This window comes from Babylonia areolata, chromosome 25 (genome assembly GCF_041734735.1).
Source record: "Babylonia areolata isolate BAREFJ2019XMU chromosome 25, ASM4173473v1, whole genome shotgun sequence".
Classification (NCBI taxonomy): domain Eukaryota; kingdom Metazoa; phylum Mollusca; class Gastropoda; order Neogastropoda; family Buccinidae; genus Babylonia; species Babylonia areolata.
This window is the reverse complement of record NC_134900.1, coordinates 28,593,641-28,616,140: the sequence shown is the minus strand read 5'-3', so window position 1 is coordinate 28,616,140 and position 22,500 is coordinate 28,593,641. Positions and strand designations below refer to the sequence as shown.

Here is a 22,500-nt window from a genome sequence, read left to right as displayed (position 1 = left end):
TTCAGGATTAAAGAGGCTATACCAGTCTTGAATTAAAGCTAATTTGTGTTTGCACATTTCTTCTGTCTTTGCTGCTGTGTGCACATGTCAAATGATCGGTATAAGGACAGGCCCGGCGCTTCTCTCTTCCCCCCCTCCCCCTCCGAGGAAGTGTCTGGGTTTGTTCCAATGTACCTTTTTTATTTTTTATTTAAAAAAAAAAGTTTTCCTGTGTGCTAGCTGAATCGGTAGCGTAAGCAACACTGACTTGAAGTTGGGTACCTTGTGAATGGAGAGAGTCACCACTCTTTACTATTTGTTAATCATTTCATCTCCTGTTCCCATTATTTGTTAATCTGAGGTCACGACAGATCACCGGCGAGGGGGCTGACATGTCACTGGCTGGAATAAACAAGGTGGCAGTACCCAAAATAAATAAATAGATAAATAAATAAATAAAGTGAAGGAAATTTTACTTGCCGGAGCGCTGTTTCACGAACAAGGTGGTGCTATAAAGACAAACAAACCATAAATGATTGAATAAATAAATAAATAACTAAATAAACAAGCAGACATAAAGGCGATGACATAAAACAGGACATCATGACAGATCATCGGTGAGGGGCTGACAAGTCATTGGCTGGAATGAATAAGGTGGCGGTATAAAAAGTAAATAAATAGATCAATAAATAAATGAATTTTAAAAAAAATAAATAAATAAATAAAGGCGAGGATGAAAACAGGACGTCAGGACAGATCACCGGTGAGGACTAACAAGTCACTGGCTGGATCGAACAAGGTGGCAGTGTATAATTTTTTTTTTTAATTATGATAAATAACTAATTAACTAGGTATGCAACTAAGTGACTAACTAACTATATGAACTGATAAGTAGGTGAGGATTAAAAAAAAAAAAAAAATACAGGACGTCAGGACAGATCACTGGTGAGGGGCCCTTACAAGTCATTGGGCAGGAAGTACACGGAGAGAGGAAAAAGCAGGGGGAAAGGGGGAGAGAGGGTTGGGGGTGGGGGGGGGGTGGAGGGGGAAGCAGTCGGACTGCAAACAATGCAGAATGGGAGAAGAAAAAAAAAACATTTGTAGAGACCCAGGCTTTTGACACACAACCAACACACCCGGAAGAATCTGGTGAACAGCCCTGTGCAAACGCCCCAATGACTCTTCACAGAGTGGAGGCAGAGAAAAAGAGGAAGCAGAAGATGAACATGAACATGAACAAGAAGAACAAGAACAAAAGCAGGAGAAGGAAAAAAAAACAAAACCCAGCCCGAATGAACTGTTTGACAACGCCTGGTTTGAGATCATAATCATACCCGAGGAAAAAAAAACCGCGCACACTTTGTCAGACGAGCTTGACCAGGTAATTGTATGCTATTATTCGTGTATGTCATGGGACACCTGTGCTTCCTAGATCAACCCGGAAGATTCCCAAAGCGGAGATGCACACACACCCCCTCTCCCGGGTGTATGTTAGTTTGTGTGTGTGTGTGTGTGTGTGTTATGTATGTAGAGTGTGTTACGTATATAGATTGTTATGTATGTAAAGTGTGTGTGTTAGTGTGTGTGTCTGTGTGTGTGTGTGTGTGTGTCTGTGTGTGTGTGTGTGAGGGGGGGGGTGGCGAAGGAGGTCAAGAGGCGGGGTGGGGGTGGGGGCGGGGAGCGGAGGGGGCGGGTGCGGGGGCGAGGGAGTGGTGGGAGGCGAGCAATAGTACTTTTTTTTCTTCAGAAGTTTGTAAACTGAATCCTTTTAAGGCTTATATATATGGTTTATGATTGTGCGTGGTTGTGTATGGCGAAATACCATCGTGATTTCTCAGAAGTTTGTGACCAGATCTTAACTGGATATTCAAGAGTCAGCTATGTATCTTTAGTACACACACACACACACACACACACACACACACACACACACACACACACTCCAGATAGGCAGACAAAGACACACAGGTACGCAGACATACTGACAGACACACACAGACACACAGACAAGACACACACACACACACACACACTCTCTCTCTCTCTCACACACACACACACACACGTGCACACACACACACACACGCACACACACACTTCTTTATATATATATATATATATATAGAGAGAGAGAGAGAGAGAGAGAGAGAGAGAGAGAGATTCAATGAAATATCACATACATTGACGACACAATCTTAGGAGTCCTTGGTATAACTGATTATCTATTTATTCATTTATTTATCTATTTATTTATTTAGTCTTTTCCTTCTTTGTTCTATTCATTTTTAATGGGATGTGAGAGGAGCAGAGGAGTGAGTGTTGACAGCTTGGAAATTGGGTTTTTTCTATATGTATAATTGTGTGTGTGTGTGTGTGCGTGTGTGTGTGTGTGTGCGTGTGCGTGTGCCTGTGTGCGTGTATGTGTATGTATGTGTGGTTGATGGGTGTTTGCATGCACGAAGCTGGTGACTCTGTGTCTCAGTCTGTCTCTGTCTCACTCTCTATCTCTGTCCATAATGCACTTACAAAAACTCGCCCCAAGCACTGATCCTCGCATGCGTGCCTGAACACACACACACACAAACACACACACACACACACATGCAAGCAAACACACACACACACACACACACACACACACACACACACACACACACACACACACACACACACACACACACACGTACTAATGCAAGCAAACACACACACACACACACACACACACACACACACACATGCAAGCACACACACACACACACACACACACACACACACACACACACACACACGGAACGCTCAGCATGATTGTTTGCGCCGCGGGTTTTCTCTCGAACACACTAGACAGAAGTCTAGTTCGAGGCGGGTAGGAGGTTTGGGGTGGGTAGGAGACGGGTAGGAGGTTTGGGGTGGGTAGGAGGCGGGTAGGTTTGGGGTGGGTAGCCAACTTAAACATAGTCATGGCCGTGTAGTGCTTCAAACAATACCCGGAGCACTTCACGAGCTGGTTTTTTTCTAACTGCCACAGGGGAAAAGAATAGGGTTGTGATGACAGGTCATTTGGTGTTCGTTGACTGTTCAAAATGTCTCTCTCACTTCCTTACTGGTTTACTAGTTTGTTCCCGTGTTGAAGCTCTTTGGAGCTTGTTCACAGGTCTTCTCACTAGTACAACTGAAATTGCGTACGTGGTGCAAGATGTCGACAGTTGTGACTAATGATAACAGTCTGGGTCAAATTTTGCAGGGAGCTCCTTCCAGTGTGCATCGAGCCTGTTCTTGAAAGCACTGACTGATGGGGCTGTGACCACACTGTCTGGCAGGCTGTTCCAGGTGGCGGTTACGCGCTGAACGAAGAAACTGCTTCTGATGTTAAGTCTGCAGTGCCCTCTGGTATCTCTGCCTTGGTAGTATCTGATGTGGGGGGCGGCTGGTCAAGTACAGGCCATGCGTGTATTTGTACATATCGATCATATCCCCCCCTGAGGCGGTGGTGCTTTTGTGTCCTGGAGCTGGGTGGAAGAAACCATCCCCCGTAGCGCAAATTGATCAGCTCAGCTTGAAGAATTGTGCGATGATGTTGTTGTTGTTGTTGTTGTTGTTGTGAAGTTTGCACACCGTTCGGTGTGAAGGATTTTTGTCCCCCAAAAAGTTAGTGGAATTATCTAACGCCGAGTGATTTAGGTTTGCGCAAGTATGACCCTCCTTCGAAGGAGGAGGGAGGAGGTAAAAATGGCCATGACGATTATCTGCCACTGCAGTGTCCGTGAAGGTCTGGGTTCAGGTCCCACTCTCAACTCTTTTTTTTTTTTCTTTTTTTCCCCAAAATTTGACTGGAAAATCGAACTGGGCGTTTACAGTCCTTTGAAGGATGAAGGCGAAAAACCGATCGAGGCCTGTCCCGTGTGCATCACGCACTTAGCGAACTGAAAAACGAAACCCGTGGCTAGCAATATAAGAGTTGTCCCGATCCGGCGGCAAAATTCTTTCGAACAACTCCACTCTGACAAGAACACAGATTTTTTTTTTTTTTTTTTTTTTTAATGCATGCACTCAAGGCAAGGCCTGACAAGGGCGTTGGGTTACACTGGATTGTCCGGTGTCTGCCTACAGAGGGTGGTGCAACGCACATGGAGAAATTTTGTCCCGAACGCACTGACGCCTCCTTGAGAAACTGAAACTGAAGTAACTGATGTGATGGCTGGTGCGGCCCTGCCTTTTTGTATTTGTATTTGTATTTCTTTTTATCACAACAGATTTCTCTGTGTGAAATTCGGGCTGCTCTCCCCAGGGAGAGCGCGTCGCTACACTACAGCGCCACCCTTTTTTTTTTTTTTTTGTATTTTTTCCTGTGTGCAGTTTTATTTGTTTTTTCCTATCGAAGTGGATTTTTCTACAGAATTTCGCCAGGAACAACCCTTTTGTTGCCATGGGTTCTTTTACGTGCGCTAAGTGCATGCTGCACACAGGACCTCGGTTTATCGTCTCATCCGAATGGCTAGCGTCCAGACGACCACTCAAGGTCTAGTGGAGGGGGAGAAAATATCGGCGGCTGAGCCGTGATTCGAACCAGCGCGCTCAGATTCTCTCGCTTCCTATGCGGACGCGTTATCTCTAGGCCATCACTCCATTTTAGCAGCCTGAGTGGTGTCCGCTGTATAAATGGCTGTGGAGATGGATTCGGGGAAAACTTGTGTACAATAATAAAAATGATAATAAAAATGATAATATAAAGTGCACTTATAAAATTAACGCGTTTACCCCGTGGCTCGAAGCGCATTTAACAATACATCGTTGGAGTAAGACATACGAACATATATATATATTTTCATATAAAAAAAATGTAAAGATGCAAAAATTCACAAAAAATACTTTATACAATTTCAAAAACAGTGTCACATCACTCACTACTATACTCACGCAGCCCCCTCCTCATCAGAACATGTCATTGCATCGGCATCGTCATTGTAATCATAATGATAATAATAATCATCATCATCATCGTCATCGTCATCATCATCATCGCCACCGCCCACTCGTTCTAAACCATACAACGTGTGTGGATGCAACCAGTATTCGGTGTGCAACAGTCTCAACCTTATTTCTGTCTGTCTGTCTGTCTCTCTCTCTCCCTCACTCATAATTCCATAATTTTATTGGTTACGATAATACCAAATACCCTAGCACTGTTCCAATTTTGCCAACGAATATCTCATCGAATAATATGTCAAGCAAACGAAAATGAACGAGCTTCAATAAGTTTTAAAACAAGAAAAGTTTCGGTTCGCTGCAGTTGATATTGCCGTGCACATTCAAAAGCTAAAAATTTTTTTTTTTTTTTTTTTTTTTAATCTGTACAGCAAATACCATGAAACGCCCTTTATGTTGGTCTGCTGAGGAGGGCAGGGTGCACTTCAGAATGTTTCCCCGTGTCAGACAATTTGAGACTGAAAAGGTATTGCGTTGAGGTACTTAAAAAGGTTGGGGTTAGAGTTTGTTTCTTTCTTTGTTTTTGTTGTTGTTTTATTTTTTTTTTTTTTTTTATTTTTTTTTTTGGGGGGGGGGGGAGCAGGGGGGGGGGGGGGCATGTGTTAATTCTGTCCTCTTCAAAGGAAAATGTAAAAGCCAAATATGTAAATCACCCCTTCAATTACAATAAGGGCGTAGCCTTTTCTCGTAGGCTCATTTTGAAGTCTCAAGGGCCATCCCATACATTCTCTCTGTCACATACTCGACGTCAAATGAACTGCATTATCTCGAGACCTGCACTGTTTGTTTTTGTTGTTTTTTTGTTGTTGTTGTTGGGTTGTTTTTTGTTGTTGTTTTTTGTAAATTTTAAATTCACGTTTAGCGTATCCGTTTTCTCAGTTTTGTTTGTTTGTTTGTTTGTTTTCCATTCCCTTCTGTTTAAAGGCACGTGTCTATTTTATTCTCTTTTTTTTTCTTTTTTATTTAAACAGTCCATACAGGATAAAATCTGATGCCGGATTGCCTGTAGGTTTCTTGAAAAGAAGTCAACAAGTTGATCCAAAGGCGTTGCTCAGACGGCCTCGAAGCTGGGCTCTCTCTCTCTCTCTCTCTCTCTCCCTCTCTCTCTCTCTCGTATAAAAATCTGATTAAAAGAAAAGGAATAGAATGATTTGTTACTTGATAAACTTATAATGTGCAGTAAATAATCAAAGAGAATTTTGGGAAACTGTACATAAAATTTCATTTAAAAGAAAACAAGTTCGAAACGATTTAACGGTTGATGACTGGTTTAGACATTTCAAATGTTTACTTGAATTACAGACTTCTGCAAATGAAAGCTTTATAACTGAAGATGAAAACGATGAAAACCTTAATGATGATAGTGTTGTGGACATTAGCTCCATGAACCGACCAATATCCAAAGAAGAAGTTTTGCTTGTTATCAGAAATCTAAAAAATGGCAAAGCTGCAGGACCAGATGAAATTATCGGGGAAATGTTGAAATATGGTGGGGATGTGGGGGAAATGTTGAAATATGTTGGGGATGTAGTGGCTGATTTTTTCGTAAAGCTTTTCAATGCATTATTTGATAAGGGTATTTTTCCAGAAAACTGGACAGATTCTGTTGTAATCCCTTTGTTTAAAAAGGGTGATTTAAACAACCCAAGTAATTACCGGGGTATTTCATTGTGTGATATAAGTAGCAAACAGTATAGTACGATTATAAATAACAGACTTCAAGAATTCATAAATGAGTATAATCTGACGGGTGAATATCAAGCAGGATTTAAAAGGGGTTATTTGACTGTTGATCATATGTTTACGTTGCTGGCACTAGTACAAAAACAATTCTCTTTTAATCGCAAATTATATGTTGCCTTTATTGACTTCGAAAAAGCATTTGACTCCATTGAGAGGAATTTATTGTGGCATATTCTTTTGAAAAACGGTATCAGAGGTAAGATTTTTCGTTGTATTTATAGTATGTATACCAATGTTAAAACCAGAATTAGATGTGGTGCTAAGCTAACAGACTATATCAGTTGTACCCGTGGTGTCAAACAAGGCGATGTCTGCAGTCCTGTTCTGTTTTCATTATTCATTAATGAATTAGCATCAGAAGTGATCAGAGAGGGTAGACATGGTGCTATGTTTATGCCTAATTATTTTGAACTGTTTATATTATTATTAACTGATGACGTTGCTTTATTATCAGAAACTATTATTGGTTTACAAACGCAGCTTAATAGTCTATATCATGCAGCTTCAGCTCTACACTTGAAAGTAAACATGGATAAAATTAATATCATTGTATTTAGGAAAGGGGGGGTATTTTGCCACCAAGGAAAGGTGGACATATAATGGTATTGTTATACCAGTTATTAATGCATATAAATACTTAGGAATTTACTTCTCTACTAGACTGAGTTTTATGGCAGCCTGTAATGATCTTTGTAGCTGAGCAAAAAAATGCTCTATTATGCATATTGCAAAAGTTATCAAAGTTAAAATGTAATTCTTTAAATACTTATTTGAAATTATTTGACTCACAAATTCAACCAATAGTACAGTATGGTGCTGAGATATGGGGACTTGACAGAGCAGCATTTAATTGTGAAAGGGTTCATTTATTTGCATTAAACAGATATTTGGGTATAGAAACACGAACACCTAATGATTTTGTATATGGAGAAACAAACAGGTATCCTATTTATAAAAATTTAGTTATGAAGTGCATTAAATACTGGCTAAAATTAGTAAGAATGCATGAGTCTAGATTACCTCACAAAGCCTACAAAATGTTATTCGATCTTGATGCACATGGTAAAACAAACTGGGCTACTAACATACGTTTTAAGTTGTGCATGTTTGGTTTGGGTTATGTGTGGCTTAACCAAGGTGTGGAAGGGATTGACGAGTTTCTTTGGGTTTTCAAGGAAAGGTTAATTCTGTGTAGATGGCAAGAATGGGACTTTCATGTAAAAAAAAAAAAAAATAGTGAAAGATTTAACGTTTACAGAACTTTTTGTACTATACCTGATATCAAAACATATTTACTAATGAATCTAGATAGATATTTAAGGTATACAATGAGGCTGACTTATTATGTCCACTTTGCCAGATGGAGAAAGAAAATTAGGTGCATTTTGTTCTGTCCTGCCCTGTCTTGTATAATTTAAGAGTACGGTACATACCACTGAAATATTTTAAGTTCCCAAGTCAGTTTAGACTGTCGTTACTTATGGCTTCAGCGCATGAACAAACTATTAGAAATCTATCAATCTATCTGTATAAATCGTTTAAGCTCCGATCTGTTCTTGTGCTTTAGTGTATCCAGTAACGACTACATACGGACGATGTGTATAACGTAATTGATCGTTATTAGCCACGCATGTAAGAGTTATTATTTAGCGTATATCATATATCATTTAGGTGTATAAATGTCAATTGAATACAATATGTTTCATGATGTGTGTTATGTATTACTAAGGTGAGGGCATATTAATTAGAAATAAGGCATGATATATTTATGTTATCTGAACGAATGTCATTTTTTTAATGCACGATGCAATGTCTATGAAGAATTTGTGACACCCTTTCATAAGGGGCAATGGCCTATAAATGAATCAACAAATCATTCATTCTCTCTCTCTCTCTCTCTCTCTCTCTCTCTCTCTCTCTCTCTGTCTTTACACAAGTGTAAAGAAGCTTCCAGCTTATCCAGTTACCCTCAATAAAACATCTGTTCATTCATTCATTGTTCTCTCTCTCTCTCTCCCATCACTCACACACACACACACTCCCTCCTCTCTCCCTCTCTCTCTCTCTCCCTCGTACACACCACTCTTTCTTTCCTCCTGTCTCAAGTTACACGCACACAAGCATGCAGCATGCAAGTGTGTGTGCATGTGGTTGTTTGTGTGGGTTTTGTCCGGCTGCACTTGTTATTGCTAACTGTCAGCGAAAAGGAGTTTTATCTTTTTCATACCGTGAACGTTGATGACGCATATTCGCTTGACTGAAAAGTTCCCAAAATCTGCAACAGTGGTAACTTTAGTAACTGAACAAAAAAAAAAAGCCAACATTTGATAGATTTCAAATATATGCTGACAGGGGCTTTCGTAATTCCACAAAAGAAAAAACTGGCTTGTTCTGTCATAGTTTTATTCGATATGTTTTCTACTAAAAAAAAAAAAAAAAAAAAAAAAAAAAGTCGAAGGCCTGTGAGTGTTCTTTGTGCACTGAGTTAGTTGTTTATACACACCCAAAGTTTCCGTGTTTGCTTTAGATTGTGTAAACAAACGCCACGTTTCGAGACTATGCGTCGGGGCAGGCTGTTCCTCAACAACACATGCCTCGGTGGAGGGGTGGGGGTGGGGGGGGGGGGAATTGTGACACCGATATAATTTATACTATTCACCATCTTCATTGAAGCAGACCGCCAAGCCTGCTTTTGAAACTCAATCAGCCACGACTGACGATCATGTTGGTTGTAACGCTGAAAGTCCTAGCACTATCAGTTGAACCAGAGTGTGTTCAACAGTCAGAACAGCACACGAGAATGACCCCCCCCCTCCCCCGCACCCCCTCTCCCCACCCACCTTTTTGCTGTACAAAGGACGGCAGAGGTCTACAAGTCCTCGCAAATCACTGACAGTCATACCATTTTATGATAAAGGGAGTTGCAATGTCGACTGACACTTGACTTGCGATAACGTACAACTGAGCGATACGGCGAGTCTCCTGCCACCTTCAAATCAGTTGTGACCATTGTGCCAGCAACTGAAGATCTGGCTGAACACCAGGTTCAAATAAAGAGACAAAGTCTTCGTTTCGTTGTTGTTTTTTTAGCAATGCAAGTCATTTGGTTCAAGCTCGTATTGTTGTTTTGCAGACACTTACGAAAACCTAGTGATCTTGACCCATGAAATTAATGTTGCCTTAGTGATAAGTGTCATCAGTGACGACTGGGGAAATTAGTTAATTCATGACTTTGTGAAATGATGATGAAAAAGTGTTTATGATTCTAATTTTCAAAATTATTTCTTACTTGAAACCGTGACCTTAATCCCTTACTCCCTCAATGTTACCCTCAAATCACGGACCAGAACAGAAACAGTGATTTAGATATTGTCAACAAGGTTCTGTCTAAGAACAATTGTCAGTGTTTTCAGAACTAAGTTACACACTGACTTCGCTTTATGCAGCCTTCTAATCTACAGTAACACAATTAAAAAAACAACAAATCATTACCGAGTCATTTTGAAACCCTCAAACAGTTCGAGAGTAAAAGCGCAAGCGCGAACACACACACACACACACACACACACACACACACACACACACACACACTCGCTCACACGCACACGCACACGCACATACACACGCGCACACGCATGCACACGCACACACACACACAACTTACACAAAGGTATAAGTAAACTGTAACGGGGACAAGACACAATGATTTTAACACACACACACACGTATGTGTGCATGTGTTCGTGCTTGTGAAGCCTGTATAAATGTGTGAAAAAGTGGTGCAAAGCCGACAGACAGTCCTGCCCTGTATATATATGAACACCCGACAACTGGGTCAGGACTATACACACTCGATCGTGTCTATTCTTATCTAAATGTTCCTGTCGTGCGCATGGACTGTAGGTGAAGGGTGTGCGGGTTCTGGTGTATCAGGCCGAGAATACTACCGCCCCCCCCCCCACGCCCCCCCCCTCCCCCGCCTTCTTCTGTTGCTAAACAGCGTTAAGAAAAGAAGACCTGTGCATTATCTTCTTGCTCTTCCAACAGTCGACAACGGTCGTCACTCTTCTCAATATTGCCACACCATGCATGCCGAGTAATATCCTGTTTCCACAGCCCCCACAAAACGCCTACACGGGTTATGAAAATTTTTAATGTTGCGTTTCTTTTTTCTTTTTTTTTTTTCTCTCTCTCTCTCTTCTCCCCCCCCCCCCCCCCCCCCCCCCCAAACGGAGGAGGAGGAATTTTGTTTTATGTCCCGTCACACATATCGGTGATTGAAGACATCTTGTTAGAGTATTGATGTATACAAGTGGGTATTATTGTTTAGAAGAGGAGGGGTGGGTGTGAATGGTGTTGGGGGAAACCCGGTATTTGGGGGGCGGGGTGAAATTTGAAACAAAATATCCAAATACAATTACATAAAATTACTTAATGGACTTCGCAAAAGAGAAGTCGCTCATCTAATACGCGAAATAAGGCTGATAATAATAACATTCGTTATACAAAAGGACGTCAGTGAGTTAAGGCACTAACAAGTCAAAACATCCGTCGACATGGATGATTAGAAAAAAAACCCCAAAAAACGCAAAAAAAAAGGCATGTTCTCAGCCCACAGTTTTTAAGACACATATCTGCAATGAAATCGGGTACATCGTGTGCAGTTAAAAATATGCCAATTTCTGCCCAGACACATCGCCTACACGCATTTTTAACCATGCTTTTGCAAACTCACACAAACACACACACCACCTACAATTCTTTTTTTTCTTTTTTTTTTTAAACTACACGCTTTGCGAACTCACACACACATGCACACTTAAAATAAATCGTACATAAACACACCACAACACAACCCCTCTCTCCACACCCACAAACACACACACAGAAAACACACATACACCCACAGCAGTAGGGAGGGACAGAAGGCTCCAACCATGCTGGAGTAATTCTATCCGCAAACGTGCTTTTAAGACACCCGTGTACCAGTCAGCCAGGTTTGGTAAGGTACCTCGTGAAATTCACTTCCGTGTTACCACAAACTGGGTCGTTGTGCGTCGAGTTGAGAAGACGACAGTCAGTGAGGGAGCTCAGAGCTGTTGACACGCACTTTGGTTGGAGAGAAACGATGTGACTGTAGATGTGTTGACCGTCCACTGGTTGGAGAGAAACGGTGTGACTGTAGCTGTGTTGACCGTCCCCTGGTTGGAGAGAAACGGTGTGACTGTTGCTGTGCTGACCGTCCCCTGGTTGGAGAGAAACGGTGCGACTGTAGCTGTGTTGACCATTGACTGGTTGGAGAGAAACGGTGTGACTGTAGCTGTGTTGACCGTCCCCTGGTTGGAGAGAAACGGTGTGACTGTAGCTGTGTTGACCGTCCCCTGGTTGGAGAGACACGGTGTGACTGTAGCTGTGTTGACCGTCCCCTTGTCAGCACCTTGTGCTGGTGGCCATGGAGCGGACTGGCATTGGAGTGGTCTGGCTGTGTCTTGGCTGTGTGCTGGTCAGCGTTCAGGCCGACAATGGTAATCTTTCTCCTCTGTCGTTTTCACTTCCCCCACCTTTATCTTTTATTTGTGATCAGAGATAGAATACGTGTCGCAATCGTCTTGCCCGTTGACTGGTTTTGATATCATTACACACACCACACCTCCAGCTTCAGGTTGTGTTTCAAATGTTTGTTTTATTTTGTTTCTAATCATGATGAGTATAGCATATTTCTGTAGAGATTATGAAAAGTGATGTGCTGATAGGACTATGCTCTATTATTTATTTACTTATTCATTAAAAGCATCATCTTTTGATACAAACATTTGGTCTCTGTAAATATCATATTGGTTTCTGTATCGTAGCTTTAGCTTTCTCCCCTCCGTTAAAAATGAACACTTTTTCTCTCACGAAAGCACGTCTGTACACACACGCACATCAGATTTTTTTTTAGTGGCAGCTACTGTATCTGAGAGAAGACAATATCAGGACAAACAGGGCATGTCAATCAGCAAGTAAACAACTATTACCAGTATTGATTTGCTTACACACACATACATGCATACACACACACGAATGCACAAACTCTCTCTCTCTCTCTCTCTCTCTCTCTCTCTCTCACACACACACACACACACACACACACACACACAGTTACATACTCTCACTCTCTCTCTCACTCCCTCACTCACACACACACACACACACACACACACACACACACACACACACACACACTGATCCAGATCATTTGATCCAGTGAGTTTCTGTTGACTGACAGAGCAGCACTGATTCGTGAAACAAATGAACACACGTAAGTTTAACTGTCTGATTTGTCATGTACTTCCAACGGCCAGTATACACACACAGTGAAGCATCAGCCTTGTACACACACACACACACACACACACACACACACGCATGCGCACCCATCTACACACCCACACACACCCACAGTCCTGGTTGACTTCACACACACACACACACACACACACACACGCACGCACGCACGCACCCATCTACCCACCCACAAACACTCACAGTCCTGGTTGATTTCACACACACACACACTCGCACACACACACACACACAAAAAAGGTGAATGACACAGACACAACCGCGTTCCCTCACTTCTTTCTTTACACACACACACACACACACACACACACACACAAATATGTTAGCATAGCAAAGAAACTCAGAGAGAGAGAGAGTTCCGTTTCAGTCAATGTGGTGTCAAGGTATGCAGACTGATAGACATCTGCTTGCACAAAAACAACAACAACAGCAACGATAATAATAATAATAATAATGATGATGATGATGATAATAATAATAATAATAGTAAGAAAGAAAGAAAGAAAAGAAGTAAATCTACTCATCAAACCAACACAAGTAGGTCAGGCTTTGACTTGGGGAGCAGTGAGAGAGAGGCGAGGGACAAGACTTCGTGTGTCACGCGCTGTGAGCCGGCTTTGTGTGTCACTTGTGTCACACGTTCCAGCGCCAGATTACGGCCCTTGGCAGATACACGGCAGTTCGGACATGTCTGCCCTTCACACTTGAAGAATCACCAGTGTGCTCTTTGATTTTACTGAGTTTACTGCTCTTTCAGTTCCTGGATGCTGTCCTTGGTCTGTTCTTTGCTTTGTCGTCGGGTTTGTTGTTTGATGCCATGTCAGAACAGTCACTGGCTGTTCGCTTGCCTCTGCTCTGTTTCTCTTAGTATCTCTTTCCACACACACACACACACACACACACGCATACGTGCACACTCACCCACCAAAAGACACACAAACACGCACACGCACACACACACACACCATGCATGCGAACTCACACACAATACACAAACAGGCAGAAAAATAACAACTATAAACAACATAAAGTAAGAGAAAAAAAAGGATAAAAATTAAAGATGGATACAGAAACAAATTTCCAAGTCCAAGTATTGCTATTTCTATGCGGCAATAAAGGTAAAACAAACAGTCTGAGATCTCAGTGACAAACATTAAACTGTAACCTGGTAGTGGAGGAAAACAAGTGTGTGGATAAAGAACTCTCCCAGTTCATTAAAAACTAAAGCTTTCAAACGAGGAGGGAAGTGGGAAGAAGAGTAGGATGGAGGTAATGGGCTTTGAACCCTCCAAAGAGATCAACTGTGTGGGAGCTATTTGAATTCTCTGGAAGGTGGCAAAATGGTTAAGATGATTATCGTCAGGACAGGTCAGCGGCGAAGGCTGACGAGACAGGAAATCACTGTATGAGGAAGAAGCCGGACAAGGAGACAGAATTAATGACCAGATATCACATGGGGTCATCATGACAAACTCCTCTCCGCGCGCGCGCGCGTGTGTGTGTTTGAACATGCTTTGTTCATTTGAACATGCTTTGGTGTTTGGCTGGATGCCTGTGTAGGTTATGGATATTGATTTTTCATTGTGTATTGAAATGTATCCCACTGTATGTTTTACTCGTCGGGTTTTACACTGTGCAGTGCAATTGAGCATATTTTGCGTGAGGGGTGCTATGAGGGTTAGATTATTATTGTTATCATTACCTTCGAATGATGATTGATATGAATACTTATATTGCGTCTATCCTCGGTCGGAGATCAAGCTCAAAGCGCTTTACAAGCTCGGGATCATTTCCACAACAGGCTGCCTACCTGGGTAGAGCCGACTGACGGCTGCCATTGGGCGCTCATCATTTGTTTCCTGTGTCACTCAGTCAGATTTCTGGCACGCACACATATACACTCACACATACATGTAACCTTTAGTATAGTGTCTTGTTTTAATTTGTCGTGTTTGATTCTTCGTTAGATCAACCTGCATGTTTTAATGGATTACATATGTTTAAAAACAGATTAGAATAATTGTAATTGTAAAGCACATAGAGTAAAATCATTTATTGTATAACTTATTATTATTATTATTTGTGCTCTCTCTCTCTGTGTGTGTGTGTGTGTGTGTGTGTGTGTGTGTGTGTGTGTGTGTGTGTGTGTTACAGTCAACGTGGCACGTGATAAAACATACAATCAGAGCAGCAAGTGGAACAGTAATGACGACTCAGGCAAGGCAGCCAATGGAGACACAGACGAAGACTACCCCGCCAACGGAATCCACACCGCCAGTGGTGACCCCAACAACCCGTGGTGGGAGGTGAACCTGGGCAGGGTGTACCCCCTGCACGACATCACCGTCTGGGCACGTCCTAGATGTGAGTGGAGTTTTCCTGGTCAGACACGTCATGTGATGGTCGTGTCCCAGGCACACACGTGACACCCGGTTCTTTTCATTTCCTGTCCCTCCATCCAGTGTCACGTGACGCTGGGTTTCTTTCACATCGGCCACACAGTGTTACCAGTCTGCCGGTCTGCCTGTGCCACCTCACTCTCCCTCTACTTTTCTTCCTTGTTCTCTCTCTCTCTCTCTCTGGTTCTCCAAACAATGATATATGATTCATTATTAATTTTAATTACCACAACATTGGTCTGACGAGAATGTCCATAAAAAGGACGCACGCACGTGACTAGAACATTACTGAAATTTGCGAAAGTAAAGATCACAATCATCCATTTCGTATCACAAACAAATAAATAACCTTCAGTGACCACTAGGTAAAGCAGAGAATATGAAACACACATGTCGGCTGACTTAAAAAAGGAATTAAAAAAAGAAAAATCACACACACACACACACACACACACACACACACACACACACACACACACACACACAATCTATTGCCCTGTGTTTCGGTAGTCTGTGTGTGACTACTTCAATGTGTGGAAAGAACTGGGTTTCTTTTCCTATTTAAAGCTGGTGTCGACACACGAAGTAATGCAACAGAAAACGAATTTGTTAAAGTTTACCAAGCACACACACACACACACACACACACACACACACTCACACTCACACACACACACACACAATCTATTGCCCTGTGTTTCGGTAGTCTGTGTGTGTGTGTGTGTGTGTGTGTGTGTGTGTGTGTGTGTGTGTGTGTGTGTCCTTGGTAAACTTTAACAAATTCGTTTTCTGTTGCATTACTTCGTGTGTCGACACCAGCTTTAAATAGGAAAAAAACACAGTTCTTTCCACACATTGAAGTAGTCATGATAATGTACTTCTGGAAAGGGCACAAAAATTGTTAAGAAGCGGGGGAAATGTGGTTTTTCAGCCATGTTACTATTACTTTTTAATTTGTTTTGCCAAAAGAACACTTTTATATGGCATTTTATTAACAGCTATTTTAGGTAACAGTAAATTCTACAAAATATGAAAGTTACGCTGATGCATACGACATGTGACATGAGCAGGAAAATTCTGGCATGTAACGGGACATCAGTCTGAAAATACTGTGGGAAATGATTCTTTTTAAACAGATCTAACTCAATCAAAACATTATATTTGAAAAATATGACTCAGGGAATAGAAAGGCTGTTGCGTTCTACATTTAAGTGAGACTGTCTTACACTATCTACGTTGGTCCAAACGTTGCGTGCTTTAAGGTTTGTTTTGTTTTAATTGTTGTTTTTTCTATTCGTTTGTTTTTATTTTGTTCTTTTTTGGGGCGAGGTCGGCTTGCGGCCGGCTCCCTTTCAGAACTGAGTGTGCTGTGGGTGTAAATGGAAAGACTCGGGCCACGCAGTCGAGTATCATCCACGTCACGGATGCGTTTTTGGGTGTGTTGCTCTAATTTCCGACCAACACTGCAAGTGTCTGTATCTCTCGGGCCCGGTTAACGCAAGGAAGTGTAGAGTACAGCCTTGTCATGTAGTTCCATACTTAAAATGGGCCGCCATAGCAACATCGTCCTCCTCCTCCTCCTCCTCCTGCTCTTCTTCTCTTCCTTCATCATCAATAAAAACAAAATTGTCCCAAACTGCTGTAGCCTTTCATGCCCTGCCCTGCTCTCATGATGACCCCCGCGACTAAGCTTTTATTGTCGTCAGTCCTGAGTACTGTTCTAAAAACGTTCAATCAGAAGAGGCACTACTGAACATCACAGAAGTGACCCAGCAGCTGTGCAGGTTCTCTTTGATAAGTGGCCTCCTTGACACCTAAAATCAATGGCTTATTAAGGACTGTTCACGCTGGAACTGCGACAAGACGAACCCGGGCTATGCCGTGTAACGGGGACTCAGAATGGACGGCGTGGGAGTAATACCACTGAAACAGTGTAGAAGATGATATAGAAAAAAAAGGAACACGAAAAAAATAGAGAAAAAAAAGAAAAGAAACACAAGAAACAAGTAGCGTGCTCAGTTTTTGTCTTTTTCGTAAATTGTTATTAGCAAGCTAAATCATTTTTAGACACTCATCTGTGCAAAGACCTCAACACTTACTGCATAATGTTTACGACCGACCATTTAAATAAACAAATATAATTTTTTTTTCCTTCTTGTATGGTTAGGTTCGGTCATTTAAAATGAACTCGCATTTATGTATGGGTGTTTGAAAGGTCTTTCGGTTTGGAATATAAGCAAACTGTCTTGGTAATTTGGAGAGATCAATCTTTAGACTTCGAAGATTAGCGTACGTTTCCGACAATGTGTGCCAATTTCCGGGCGTTCGTGTCGAAAATATAGTGCTCAGAGTGATTCGACCAGGTTTGGATATTACAGAAATGACTTTGGTAATGCCAGTCTGACTCAAGTCACGGAGAAAACATCATGATTGAAATGATGGGAGTGGGAGAATGCATCCGATCCACCGGTCATCATTTTGTGGACAGAACTGGACTTGACCGGCGTGATTATCACGTATAATTACACCCCCAAAATGTGTTCAGCTATTTTTGTTACGATTTGTCGAAGCCGGGAAGTCGTGAGGAAGACAGGGAATGTTTGAAACAGTAACAGATCAATTCTGTGATCGACGCGTGCTGTTTTCAGCACACAATTTCAAGTTTGACAAACACCGACCCAGAGGGGGTTATCGTGCACCCCCTCGCCCCCAGGAATAAAGTAAACTAGTCTTAAAATGCTCTTCTGGGTCTGCTGAACTCATTTTTACATGTTCCCAAGAAAAAAAAAATTGGGACGCACTCAGAGTTACGGCCCTTGGCACAAGGGTACCCTCTCCCGTCCCGGTCAATGAAATTAAGACAAGCTCAACTTCAAACCCTCATAAATTCTATTTTCATCAAGGAAAGCACCACATATTATAAGTTTTCTTTTTTGATAGGGTCTTTTCTATTCGAATGAATATACAAAATTGAAATATCTTCATTCATTCTTTCACAATTAAGGCTTGTATTGGCCTCCTATCAAATCTTCGACGAATTAATGAAAAATTGTCCAGTCACTTCAATATTACTCTTTTCGAAATTATTCTAAAACAGAGACCAGCAGGGGTCTTCTAGAAATTATTTCTCTGCATTTAGATGAATATTTGACCCTTTGGGGAGTCACACTGGTGGAGTTGCTTCCCCTACCCCCAAAATGCTGTTTTGACAGGAATCGCATTTAAGTCACAAAACTGTGTAGTTTTTGTGGCTAACATTTACATATGTCATGTTCCCCTGCTTCAGAATACAACAAATACTGATTTGAAGAATTTTCGTTCAAAATACACTGTGTATTTCGTGCAAATAAGCGACATCAGAAAGGAAAATGAAGTTCACCCACCGAGCACCTACCGCCTCTCCCCTAACACTCACAGGAATAAGCAGATATGTTTCAAACGTATTTAAAGTGTTCTGTGGTGATTTTACAAATGTTTTCCACAGGAAGCTACACGATTTACCATCTTGAAGGTAATTGTAAGGCCATTGTGGGGCCAACCTGATCTTTATGAATGTAAGAAGACTTTGCCTAACTCTCCTATCCTCAAACAGCAAATATTTCAAGAATGTAATTTTACTGATACCCAAAACTGTCCACTAATTAATCATCAAAGCAAACAAGGGCACACTATAAAATTATCGCCCCAGTATGATTAACGTTTACATTTGTTTAGTGTGTCTGTTAAAGTGGACCTGGTGATGGTGCAAGAAGATAGAAGAAATGGCGTCAAGAAAAGAGGAAACATGAAACAATCTGCAATCAAGGGCTGACGAAGTATACATTTTGAAGAATCGATGGAAAGCATTTGTCTTTTTTTTATATATATATATAATAAAACAGCTGCAGCTTCAGTTAGAGAAGCTTCATTCAAGACGTAGACGGAGACTACTGCAATCTGCAGACCCCCTATAATATTATCACATGCACGTATCTAGACATTTTTGAGGATCTGTACCCAGAGCATAGGTATCACAGATATTGCAATAAACGCTTCAGAAATGTTAAAAAGAACATTAAAAAAAATAAAAAAAAAAAAAAAAAAAAAAAAAAAACCCTGTCGTTTAAAGACCTCCACAAAAGATGACGAAGTTGTTCAACAGCAACCGAAAACCCCGAAGAACATTTAAAGACTAGCCTACTTCATTCCTCGGGAGGTTTTCGGGGAGGGGTGTCTGTGCACCTTACCCCCCTCGGCCTTGCGGACAAATATTATCCTGTTCATATTCCACACTCTTCCAATGACGTAAACATTATGTTACTTTCCCATCTTCTATCATGCGTGCAATGTGTGTGTGCGTGCGCACACGCGCGCGCGTGTGTGCGTGTGTGTACGTGTGTGTTCATGTGCTCCAGCACTCGCGCGTTAAAATGTATTTTTACACACTGTTCAAGTACATGTTTAATGTTTAGATATGCATCGAGTTCAACGGAACATGTACATCTTTCAAAGGAAACAGGAAAAGGCTTGTGGACAAGTACTTAAAACCATTGTTAGAGATAGCTAAAAACTATTTAAACAAGAAAGGCAAGGCCTTCAAGATTCACTTGTGATACACTTAAAAAAAAATCCAAGCTATTTATGTATTGAGTATAATGCATCAGAGAGCTTCTGTTTGCCGACGATGCTGCCCTCGTCGCCCATACAGAAGCGGCCCTGCAGCGTATAACGTCCTGCTTCGCAGAGGCTGCGCAGCTCTTCGGCCTAGAAGTCAGTCTGAAAAAGACGGAAGTTCTCCACCAGCCTGCCCCACAGGAAGAATTCCACGCTCCTCACATCAACATCGGTGAGACAGAGCTGAAGTCGGTCCACCAATTCAGCTACCTAGGCTGCACCATCTCGTCTGACGCCAAGATTGACAAGGAGATCGACAACAGACTTGCAAAGGCAAACAGCGCATTCGGCAGGCTGTACAAGAGAGTGTGGAACAACAAACACCTGAAGAAAGACACAAAGATCAGCGTGTACAGAGCTGTTGTACTGCCCACCCTGTTGTATGGTTCCGAAACCTGGGTCACCTACCGGCACCACATACGACTGCTTGATCGCTTCCACCAGCGCTGCCTTCGCACCATCCTCAGCATCCACTGGAGTGACTACATCACAAATGTCGAGGTCCTGGAGCAGGCAAAGACTATCAGCATCGAGGCAGTGCTGCTAAAGACCCAGCTACGTTGGGCAGGGCACGTGTCCAGGATGGAGGACCACCGCCTGCCCAAGATCGCGCTGTATGGCGAACTGTCCACTGGCCACCGTGACAGAGGAGCACCCAAGAAGAGATACAAAGACTCCTTGAAGAAAGCTCTCGGTGCCTGTCACATTGACCATCGCCAGTGGTCCGCAGTAGCCGCTGATCGAGAGACCTGGCGACGCACCATCCACCAAGCTGTCTCCTCCTTCGAAAACAACCGCAGGGCCAGCCTTGAGGACAAACGCAGAAGGAGGAAGAACCACGACGCTGCAGCCGCGAACCCAGACCAGACTTTCCCTTGCAACCGCTGCGGCCGACTCTGCTTTTCCCGCATTGGCCTTGTCAGCCATGAACGTGCCTGCATCAGACGTGGACAACGCCCTTCCTAGATCTTCGTCAGCGAAGCCAGGCCATGAATAATGCATTTACTGTTATATTTATATTTTTTGTATTCTCTAAACTTGGCAGTTTGATCTGATATTCGACCCAACAAAAGATCTGTCATTATTATCATTTTTTGTTCAAACAGGAACTTCTTTTGCTACGCATGGAAGTTTTATTTATTGCAAACGTTTTGTTGTAGCCAGTAGAACAAGGGAAATTACTCTGCTGGGAACTTAGTTTGCTTTAAACTGATCTTTCTCATCTTAAACATTACATTTTGAAATTATACTCAATACATAAAAAGCTTGGATTTTTTTTTAAAAAGTGCATCACAAGTGAGTCTTGAAGGCCTTGCCTCTCTTGTTTCAAAATGTAATGTTTAAGATGAGAAAGATCAGTTTAAAGCAAATTAACTCCACTAGCATTACAGAGTAATTTCCCTTTTTTACTATCTGTGCCAAAACGTTTGCAAAATAAATAAAACTTTCATGCTTAGCAAAAGAAGTTCCTGTTTGAACATAAAATGATAATAATGACTGCTCTAGCTGTTGGGTCAGAATATCAGATCAAAGTGCCAAGTTTAGAGAATACAAAAAATATAAATATAACAGTAAATGCAGTTTGCATATAATTAGGCTTCATTCTTTATTTTTTTGTGCCCATCCCAGAAGCGCAATATTGTTTTAAACAAGATGACTGGAAAGAACTGAATTTTTCCCATTTTTATGCCAAATTTGGTGTCAACTGACAAAGTAGTTGCAGAGAAAATATCAATGTTAAAGTTTACCACGGACACACACACACACACACACACACACACACACACACACAGACAACCGAACAACGGGTTAAAACATAGACTCACTTTGTTTACACAAGTGAGTCAAAAATGCCTCGTAGAATTTTGTTTGAAACTTTTTATTTTGGAGTAATACATACAATTCAACCTGTGAAAATATTGTTCGGATTAAACCGAAAAACAGTAAGTCCTGCCTGATCATGTTTTAATTTGGTTGTGAAATAAATTATCAGTGCTGTTAACTAGTATCCTGCTTGATTCTTGATACGTGTTTACTAGTTTGAGCAATTAATTGTTTCACTTTTTCATGTTCAGTTAAACAACGCCTGTACCCCTTCACCATCACTGTGGACGGCCAGCAATGTGCATCAATACAGTCCATGTCCTCCAGAAGGGTGGACGTGACGTGTTCCGCCGTCATGTATGGACAGAGAGTCCGTATTACCAGACAACCACACAGCTGGCAGTCCGGTGACGATCGGACACTGAATATGGCTGAAATGCAAATCTGGGGTGAGTATGTCATAGGCACACACAGACAGGGCACAACAGAAGTGGCACCACGTGCGCTTTGACCTGCTAACTTCAATTTCTGTCACACTATGAAACGTGCCGACATCAAAGTCTTGTGTGTGATT

General features: G+C 41.8%; 1 protein-coding gene across 1 annotated transcript in view; it reads left to right on the top strand.

Annotated features, from left to right (window-relative positions):
* Positions 1-11,683: 11,683 nt before the first annotated feature.
* The window catches only part of LOC143299574 (uncharacterized), a 48,349-nt gene continuing 37,532 nt past the window's right edge, over positions 11,684-22,500 (top strand). The window contains exons 1-4 of the mRNA XM_076612858.1: positions 11,684-12,230; positions 15,205-15,472; positions 16,520-16,533; positions 22,178-22,375. Coding sequence (XP_076468973.1) covers positions 12,158-12,230; positions 15,205-15,472; positions 16,520-16,533; positions 22,178-22,375 — 553 coding nt within the window. The 5' untranslated portion in view covers positions 11,684-12,157. The remainder of the gene's footprint in view (positions 12,231-15,204; positions 15,473-16,519; positions 16,534-22,177; positions 22,376-22,500) is intronic.